General features: G+C 39.9%; 1 protein-coding gene across 5 annotated transcripts; it reads left to right on the plus strand.

Moving 5' to 3' along the window:
- The first annotated feature begins 465 nt into the window (after nt 1-465).
- On the plus strand, nt 466-7,795 carry LOC121972120 (soluble inorganic pyrophosphatase-like). 5 transcript variants are annotated; one of them, XM_042523770.1, is made up of 12 exons: nt 487-1,231; nt 1,339-1,410; nt 1,546-1,575; nt 2,789-2,920; nt 4,724-4,836; nt 4,915-4,943; nt 5,989-6,054; nt 6,201-6,308; nt 6,476-6,541; nt 6,619-6,739; nt 6,846-6,927; nt 7,419-7,795. In XM_042523770.1, exons 5-12 carry the CDS (start codon nt 4,728-4,730, stop codon nt 7,459-7,461), a joined length of 624 nt encoding a protein of 207 aa, XP_042379704.1. In that variant the 5' UTR covers nt 487-1,231; nt 1,339-1,410; nt 1,546-1,575; nt 2,789-2,920; nt 4,724-4,727; the 3' UTR covers nt 7,462-7,795. The 5 variants fall into 5 exon arrangements, 4 of the variants coding, with proteins under 4 accessions (XP_042379703.1, XP_042379704.1, XP_042379705.1 ...); XM_042523771.1 differs by having other exon boundaries at nt 1,339-1,575; XR_006109320.1 differs by lacking the exons at nt 6,476-6,541; nt 6,619-6,739; nt 6,846-6,927; nt 7,419-7,795 and adding an exon at nt 5,815-5,865 and having other exon boundaries at nt 466-1,231; nt 6,201-6,276.
- The last annotated feature ends 1,950 nt before the right edge of the window (nt 7,796-9,745 follow it).

Genomic DNA, 9,745 nt, shown 5'->3' on the forward strand with positions numbered 1-9,745 from the left:
AATTATCACCGAAACCTTTCAATTATTAATCACACGTCCCCACGAAACGCGCAAAACCAAGGCCTGCCCACTGATACAACCACATGGGGCCCGCGCGAGTATGAATCGGGTTCGGTAACGTTAACTGCCATGCACGATCAAGCTGGAACTACATTTTTATAAGTTTAAGACACGGAAACAATACCTTCTTCTGGTTTGTTGTTTCATGCGGGGCCCGGCGTGACGGAGGGCGATGGGCTGTCGGTGTGTTTGCCGTGCAAGTCTGTGACGGAATGCTTTAATTGTTGATGAGAAATTTCATTTTGCTCACAGGATTTCTGTAATTCAAGTATCTCTCCTTAAGGTTAACGACATACTGATAAGGAATATTTTATATTATTAAGAGAATATTTGGGGTTAAAATGAAATTTTCTCTGTATTAATTTTTTTTGTTTTACAGAAAAAGCCTTCGAAAGTCATTAAATTGGAGTTTGGTCCATCCCTTCCAACCGCCACCCCACCCCCTCTCTCTCTCTCTCTACTCTACTCTACTCTACTCTCTCTCTCTCACCCCTAATCGCCGGCGGCCCCTGGAGATCCAATCCGCTCGGGGATGGCATCGAGGGTCATGGCGTCGTCTTCCGCCGCCAACTCCAGTCTCACGCGCCAGACCTCCGTCTGCTCTCTTCCGGTCGTCGATCTCCAGGGATCCGTAATCGGAGGCGGGGAAGTCACCAAGGGCCTCGGCTCCATGGGCATGGAGGAGCTCTTCCGCAGCTTATGCGCCGAGAACGCCGCCGCCCTGGAGGCGGATGTGGGAGCCTCGGTGTCGCGACAGGGTAGCTTGGCGGCGCTCAAGAGCGTCGGCGGAAAGACGGTGGAGGAGGTATGGAGGAATATCACCGCCAGCGGAATGGTCGATGGCCGCGGGGTATCCAGGGCGGAGATGACGTTGGAGGACTTCTTGGCGCGGGCCGGGGCCGTGGCGGAGGAGGACGTCGGGGTCCCGTTCGGTTCCATCCAAGCGGACTGTGGGACGAATCCGGTGATGGGGGAAACTATTTTTCCGCCGCCGCAATTGCCTGCGGATGATTTGGTTGTCGGATTTGTCAACGGAGCAGAGGGTGCTGCAAGTAGAAACCGAAGGAGGAAGAGGCCATTGTTGGATCCAGTGGACAGGGTTGCTATGCAGCGGCAGAAGAGAATGATAAAGAATAGGGAGTCTGCTGCAAGATCAAGGGAGAGAAAACAGGTTTTTGGTTTGCCCCCCTCACTTTCCTAAGTTAATGATCACTGAATCACTCATTATAAATTCTAAAGCTTGAATTTTTTTCCCCCCTGCAACTTGATGTTTTGTAGGCATATATTGTCGAGCTTGAATCTTTAGCAGCTAAACTGGAGGAGGAAAACGCACAGCTATTAAGATCTCGGGTAATACCTTTCCAGAAATTTTTGTCAAGGATAAACAAGAAACTCATTTCATAGATCTTTCTTTCTCAATTGTGTTTCAATTAAGTGATTGTGATCCATCAAGATATTGAATACTGAGTCAGCTATCAATTGCAGGAGCTGCAGCAAAGAATGAGAATTAAGCAGGTAGTTTTTGGGATCATTGTTGCAAAATGTTGAAATTTCTTCATAAGTTGATTCTGATGGATGGTAGATTTGATATCTATAAGCCCACAACCTTACAATTTTTTAGATTTTTTTTTTTCTATTTGCAGCCTATTTTGATATGAACAATACTGTTGATATAAATATTCAACATTCAAGTTAAAGATTTAATTTGTTTAAGACACTTCTATGCAGATGTGCATTTAATTTCCATTGCTTACCCTGAGAGTTTGTGGGGAAAAAAATTGTTTTCAAAAACACATTCACAGCATATAAAATGGCACGATAATTGTTGTCTGTCATTGCCAATAGCTTTAGTTGCTAACTTCTATGTATCCAAAATCAACACTCATACGAAAAAGAGTATTGAATATAACCTGTATGAATGAAAGATCGCTGAAACAAAACATTTGTTAGCAGATAAATCGCTTTAGCTGCTGATCTTGATATATCCAAAATCCACACTCACTTGAAGAAGGTATAACATCCTCAAAAAATGAAAGACCACTGGAACTAATTAATTGTTAGCTGGTCTGAGGAAACATTTTGTGTATCGGACAAAATGGTTAGTCAAGTATGAATATGCACCATGCTTCATACTTAAATTCCTGGTCACAGTTAAGGATCTTTTTAAGAGATTTGAGTATTTATTTATGCCTATATTGATCTATCTATTTTATTTCTAGTGCTAGAACCATTTGGTTGCTTATGCAGTATCTTCTTGAATCACATTCTCTGCCGGTGAAGATATCTGCATATGTGTGTTGATGTCCATGTAAGAGATTAAGTTTCTATTCAGACTACAGTTTCGTTGGTCTAATTGAACTCCCCTACCCTTTGGTGTAAAACTTTGTATTTCTGGTTTACATCAAACTACCATATATGTGCTTGAAATAATAGTATCGGTGATCTACTTATACAATTGATAGTTCAACTACAAGGTGCGCATTTGATCAAACCCATTTTTGAAAGTATGTCTTGACTCTGCGCTCTTCATTTATAAATCTGAAAGAAAAGTTCATCCTCAGTCCCTTAAAAGGCATTTTTGCTCAAAAAAAAAGATCATGAGTTTCATGTCTCATATTGAAATTTCATGTTAAGCTGTTTACTTAGGGAACTCATTAAATCAGTAGAACACGTTCAAAGATAAAGTTTACGCCAGAAAGTAGCTTATGATATGTAAACTCCATTGCAGCTTCTGGAAAATCCAGTACCAGTAACTCAGAAGAAAAGAGCACATCGACCTCTCAGAAGAACACGCTCCTTGGAGTGGTAGCGAGGAGCGACCATTTGTTCCCTGAGATCTTTCTCGGTGCCTCGACTATAGGTAGGAAAGCAAAATCTGGGCATTTTGAAGCATCATCACTGTGATCTTCTTGCGTTATTTATCTGTAGTTTCTTCCTTTGTCCAAAGTTATATTGTAAAAAAGGCAACTGAAATAATCATGTCCAAACAGATAACCCATTTGTCTATTGCTCAAGTGCTAACCCCACACACAGAGTAGTTGATATGCCAAATTTGTTCGCAATGGTTTCGACTTTCGGTTCCTCTCCTTTGCATTTTCTTCGACTAAATCGATCAGAATTTCGGTTCTACCGGCTGAATCTACATGAATAGATTTTATGTTGAGTTGATATAGTTGGAACTATAATTTGGAATGTGATTCCCTACTGCCTTTGCGACAGATGGATGGACAGTTTGTAAAAGAAGGTGAATGAAAATGACTCATTCCTTTTTGTGATATGGATGAATATTTATTGGATGGTCAAAATATATTACTCATTTTTTTCTATCAAATATAATATTATCCATTATCATTTTAAATTTTATTTATATTTCATTTTTTTTTCTCTTAATACATTTATATTTATTCTTTTTAGACAAAAGTAGTTTGAAACGGTTAGGGACATTTGGTTCTTTTTATAAAAAATAGAAATTATGATGTGTAAAGTGGAATATATGTATGTTCAAATGGTTTCGTCACCTCCAGTAGCATTACCTTCCCTTCTTCTTCGCTCGAACGACTATAAATACTCACACAAACCCTCCTACTCTCCCGCACTCAAATCCGATCGACCGGCGACGATCTCTCTCGATCTGCTAACCACAGTTCTTTCGCCGCCTGCATACGCCTGTTGGTTCGAGGTAAAAGTATCGGCCGAAGGCTTCCTCCCGATTCTGTCTTTTCTTACTTGATCCTGGTCTTTTCAATTTTCGGAGCTGGGAGGAAAGGTAGCAGATTGCTTGCACTGATCTTTGGAATGGTTGTGTTTTCTTTCGCTTTGAGTTTTGGTTGTTTCTGGTTTCCACTTTTTTTCTTGTTTGATCTGATCTGAGTTTTGGCAGTTATACTTTATAGTAGAGCTAGTGGTAGTATTGGAAGATTTAGTAAAGGTGATGTCTTGGGAGTTGGGATGATGCTGAGTTCTTGATTCTTGTTTCTTATCATTTCTGTTTTTGAATTATCTCTTGCTCTCGAACATCAAATGGACTTGTTGGTTATTAGATTAGTAACATGTAATTTTTACAAGGTTTATTAGTGCTGAAAAGCTTTGCTAACTGCATCGACTCTGCTCATGTTTTAAAACATTCCAGGCACAGCACCACATATGCTAACTTTCTGTCCATTAATGCATCAATTTTGCACCCCACTTAAGGAAAATAAGGCAAAGTGACTAGAATTAAAGTTACCATGTGAAATTAATTCTGCTGTGAGATAGTTTCAATTCACATGTGGATTCCATAACATTGGGGCTCTAAAGCAGTATCCTAATGGCAAGCAAACTGCAGCTAGCAATGTTAATATTGTGGCTCTATGATTTCAGAAGTAAATGAAATCACTTTGCTACTTGCAAGTTAGCTAAATTTAATCATCTTTGGATTTTGATATAAACTCAATCGTTAGTGAGATTCTTTGATAGAAATGGCTATTTCTACTTGATTTGAAGCATTTTTTACTTCATGCATCATATTGTTTCAACTTGGTTAATTTTCATTTCGAGAATACTAAAATCACAAAGAGCCTGAATTGCTAGATTCCCTTTCATATGTATGTTCATGAGCTTCTCAGCACTTTTGGTATGCATATGCTTTTATAATGTTCTAACATGTTAATTGCTATTTGTGTAGAAATATGAGTGAGGGACAGGAGAATCTTGCAGCTCCAAAGTTGAACAAAAGGATTTTATCATCATTGTCCAAGAGATCAGTGGCTGCACATCCTTGGCATGATCTTGAAATAGGTTGGAACCTAATAGAAAAGTAGTGCTGCATTCTTTTAGGTTGACTTGTTTCTTTTACTAAACATAAATTTGTCTCAGGTTCTGAGGCCCCTGCTGTCTTCAATGTTGTAAGTATTCTTTATTATGTTGATCGATGAACTAAACAAAGAAGTATATGGTTTTATTTGACAAATGAAAATTGATATGATGCCACTCTTTAGAGTAACTTCAAGTTTTTGACACTTAACTAGGCTTTCAAAGCAAATGATCAATCAGCAAAAAGGACCGTGTTTCGCTAGAAATTTTTGTCACACACCAACATAACTTAGTTGAGTGGATAAGTTAGAAAACCCAAGGCCAGATAGAATAAGTTAACTGACGTACCCTTGAAGAAAGTACTCACACATATAATCTTTTGAAAGTTAGGCAAGTAGGAGATATTAGGAGAACAACAGGGGGATTCTGTTCCAATCTAGTAGCCAACTTTGTTACTTTCGTGACTTTTCATTCCCACAATTCATTAAATAAATGTTTGCTTTTTGGCCAATTCATTAAATAAGCTAGCCTAAGTACTCGGTTTCCATCTACTTATATACCTTTGCGAATATTTGTAGTCTTTCTCATTTTTTAATTCTTCTTTTATAAAAAAGAATTGGATATGAAAAAATATCTTTGAAAAATGCATAATGGAAAAAGTATGCAACAATTTGCTATATCTATGCCTGATTCTCATGTTCCCAGAGATGGATATGGATTAAAGAATTTTTGCTTATGCATTCATTGAAAATGTGTTCATTCGGTGTATGTTTACTTCCACACTGGTTCCAATGATTGCTTTGTTGCAGACAGGATAGGAAGTCTTTATTTTTTTTTCAGTGTCACCTGTGTTCTTCCCTCTAACTTGCATTAGTTTAGGAAAATGATGTCTTCAGGTGTTATAACTAGTGCATGCATTTCATTTACTAACTTTTTAACAAATTTTCTTGTACCCAATATTAGGCCATGACATGGAACATTCAGGCTAAGTTCCACAAGAGGCTGCAGTAGAATGTATGACTATTTTGATTAGCTCGGTGCTAGACATTTTGAGTCACTCAACCTTTGCTTTCTAGCTCATTGTTGTAACTGCTCTAGTTATAGTTGATATCATGTAATTTCACTTTCTGGCATCAGGTTGTGGAGATAACAAAAGGAAGTAAAGTGAAATATGAACTCGATAAGAAGACGGGACTAATTAAGGTTTGTTTATATTCTTCTACAATCCTCAGTACAAGTAGTCTAACAAGATACTGGCCAAGAGTTATAGATATACCATTGCATATTCTCATCTGAACTGTTTTATTGAGAATTGTTTCATTCTGCTTTCCTGTTGACACTTCTTTCAGGTTGATCGTGTCTTGTACTCATCAGTGGTCTACCCTCATAACTATGGTTTCATTCCTCGTACACTTTGTGAAGACAGTGACCCAATGGATGTTTTGGTCCTCATGCAGGTTGAACCTCCCGACTTTTATATTTTATTTTTCTGCCGATTTGTTGCATTAGTTAGTTGGTACTGTTTCCTAAGGCTGTGTTTCTTTACCGTCCATGCTTAGTTTATTGTTACTGTTTCATCATTATAAATGTTGTTTATTTAATGGAAAACTACATGTTTGATTAGGAACCAGTTCTTCCTGGAAGTTTTTTACAAGCCAAAGCCATTGGTCTTATGCCCATGATTGATCAGGTAAGAAATTGATTCAAGAACAAATTCAAAAAGCTTATTATATTAATAACTGCCTTCCTGGTTTGCTTGGAATTCAGGGGGAGAAAGATGATAAAATCATTGCAGTTTGTGCTGACGATCCCGAGTTCCGTCACTTAAATGACCTTAGTGAGCTATCTACTCATCGCCTTGCAGAGATTAGGCGCTTCTTTGAAGACTGTATCCTTTCAGAACACCCATCTTATTCTATTTGTATTAAGCTTGTAGTACACATTTGCCAGCTTCCTTTCTTCAGTTTGTTTAGGATCCTTGACATGCTCTTAAGACAAGAAGAATGAGAACAAAGAGGTAGCAGTCAATGATTTCTTGTCTGCAAACACTGCTCGAGAAGCCATCCAATACTCGATGTAAGCTTACTGAAATCACGCATCAAGTGTTATTGTTACTCTATTTAACTCTCCAAAGTGGGATGGTCAAATCAGTCAATTAGAGCAGGAGGGAGCGGGTTGTAGGAGCTAGACAAATTATTTTACACAAGGATGTTTATTATTCCTTATCTATTACTTGAAAAGCCTATTTCATTTCCTGAATCTAAGTGAAGAATTGACTATATCAATTTTATTCTCTAGGAATAACTATTTCATTCCTCATCAATCTCATTTTACGAACTAAATGGAAACCAACTTCCGATTGATCCAATCATAGAATCTTCAAACCTCAAGCCTTGATGTTATAACACATTTACACCACAGGTTGATTTTATACTCAAACTAGTTTGTTTATCATTCAGTTACAAATTTCTTGTTCAACTATAATTTTCTTAACGCAGGCTTCTTCATGACCATATGGCCTGCCTTGATGATAAAAAATTGAAACTCATGGTTTGTTATTGGTGTAGGGATCTTTATGCTCAATATTTACTTCAGATCTTGAGGCAGTAGACTCTCGCCACTGAAAGAAATAATTGCCATACAGATGAATCAAAGGCAGAGATTATGTTACAGATAATAAGCAGTTAAGTTCTTGTTGTTCAAGCAAACTTCAACCGAGGATTGCTCTTAATTTTTACTTGTATTTCGTTGATCCTTAATAATGTGTTATTATTGTCGTCTAAGTTTCCGGCTCTGGTCTTCTTTATTTTCAGTCAATCTTCATGCCCTTCTCATTTCAGCTTTTAATTAGCATTTTTCATTGGAATAGTTTTGTATAAAGATATAAGATCATGTAATCTATAACAATGTAAATATAGCTGGATGATGATTTAACCTTCCTTGAGATAAAGATTATAATATTGACGATTCTTCAATAATAATGATCCGGTAGTAAGGACGGGGGACCCTCATGGGCGGAGGGTCAAAGACACGTGGAGGTCAACCCCAAGTTTGCGCCGAACGAAGGATGCCGGACCGAACGGAAGCATGCCGGGCTGAACGGAAGGATGCCGGGCTGAACGGAAGGATGTCGGGCTGAACGGAAGGATGTCCTGCCGAACGGAGGATGCCGGGCCGAACAGAAGGATGCCCTGCCGAACGAAGGATGCCGGGCCGAACGGAAGGATGCCGGACCGAACGGAAGTATGCCTGACCGAACGGAAGGATGCCCTGCCGAACGGAAGGATGTCGGGTCGAACGGAAGGATGCCAGGCCGAACGGAAGGATGCCGGGCCGAACGGAAGGATGCCCTGTCGAACGGAAGCATGCCGGGCTGAACGGAAGCATGTCGGGCTGAACGGAAGGATGCAAGGCCGAACGGAAGGATGCAGGGCCGAACGGAAGGATGCCGGGCCGAACGGAAGGATGCCGAGCCGACCTGACATTCGGCTAGGAGCTTCCCGGGTCGGACAGAAGACAACCCGACCATGGGCGGGTTTCCAACGCTCATAGTGAAAAGGGTCACCTGGCCGAGCGGATAGCCCGCTCGGCCGAAGCATAAAGCATCGTTGCTGTGGAACACTCTCAGCCGAGCACCCGGTCGGACCGATACCTACGCCCGGTCGGACTTATGTCTGCCGAACGGCTGGCCGCTCGGCGCGGGAACAGAAGAGACAAAAGGACAAAGGAAACATCGGGGGAACATCTCCTGACAGCGGGTATGTTCAACGACCAGGCCATACACAAGATCTTACAACAGAGGATCCCACTGTCCCATCATAGATGTGCTCGGACTGTAGCGGTATGGTGTCAGGTAAGCTCTTCTGACAAGTCCATACCGAGGTATGGACAGAGGACACGTATGCACCTCGGTATGTGTGCCCGAGCCTCTTCACAGCTCTATATAAAGGGTCCTCACCCTTCGCCGGAGGTACGCATTCTCCGATATTGAGAGTCACCTCTTTGTTGTCCGCTTACCTGACTTGAGCGTCGGAGGATCGTCGCCGGGAACCCCTTTCCGGCCCGATTTCTTTGCAGGTTCGCCGGAGGCCCGTACGTCCAGTCGGGGATCTACGTCAGCAACACGGAGAGCGCCACGTGCCCAGCGTCCGTTGATTCAGCGTTCGGACAGGATCTAATAATAATAATAATAATAATAATAATAATAATAATTATTATTATTATTATTATTATTATTATAGATTTTTTAGATTAGAGATTTCACAAGGTCAAATATCTCTTTTCTTTTTAAAATTTGCGCAAATTATAAAATGTGAACAAGATAGATTCTTAAAGTTACGTTATTATTCGTCTTGGACATGTAAAACTAATGTTGTTTTATGGTGACGTTAATGTTTTCTTGCCGGACATTATGATGTTTTTTTTTTTAAAAAAATGTTTTTTGTTGCTTTAATTCTGCAATTGACAGTGTGGTTTGATGTCAAACTTTGAATTTCAACTTTCTGACAATATATATATAGAGCAACAAATTCAAGAAAAAAAAACATGAACAATATTAATTAAAAATAAAATTAAAGAAAAACAATTAACTTTGTTCACAAACAAATGCAGCCAATTAAGTACAACCAAGTACTTTTTCATTGTTAACCTACCAAGCGTCTCCTTGGATGGATCTAGTAGCTAGCACATGAGATGTTACCATCAATGAGGTTTGAGATTCGAATCTCGATAAAGTCGAGGTAAATGTCTCCCTTATGTGTTAGTCACTATTCCAAAGGCTAGTAGCCGCTCGTAATTTACCTCCTCCGTGTTGACCCTGGGACGAGTTGGCGATGGCACTAAGAACGAACGTATTCACCTTTTTGCCATCCATTGTTAACCTACCAAGCACATG

The sequence above is a fragment of the Zingiber officinale genome, chromosome 4A, assembly GCF_018446385.1.
Source record: "Zingiber officinale cultivar Zhangliang chromosome 4A, Zo_v1.1, whole genome shotgun sequence".
NCBI classification, from domain to species: Eukaryota; Viridiplantae; Streptophyta; class Magnoliopsida; order Zingiberales; family Zingiberaceae; genus Zingiber; species Zingiber officinale.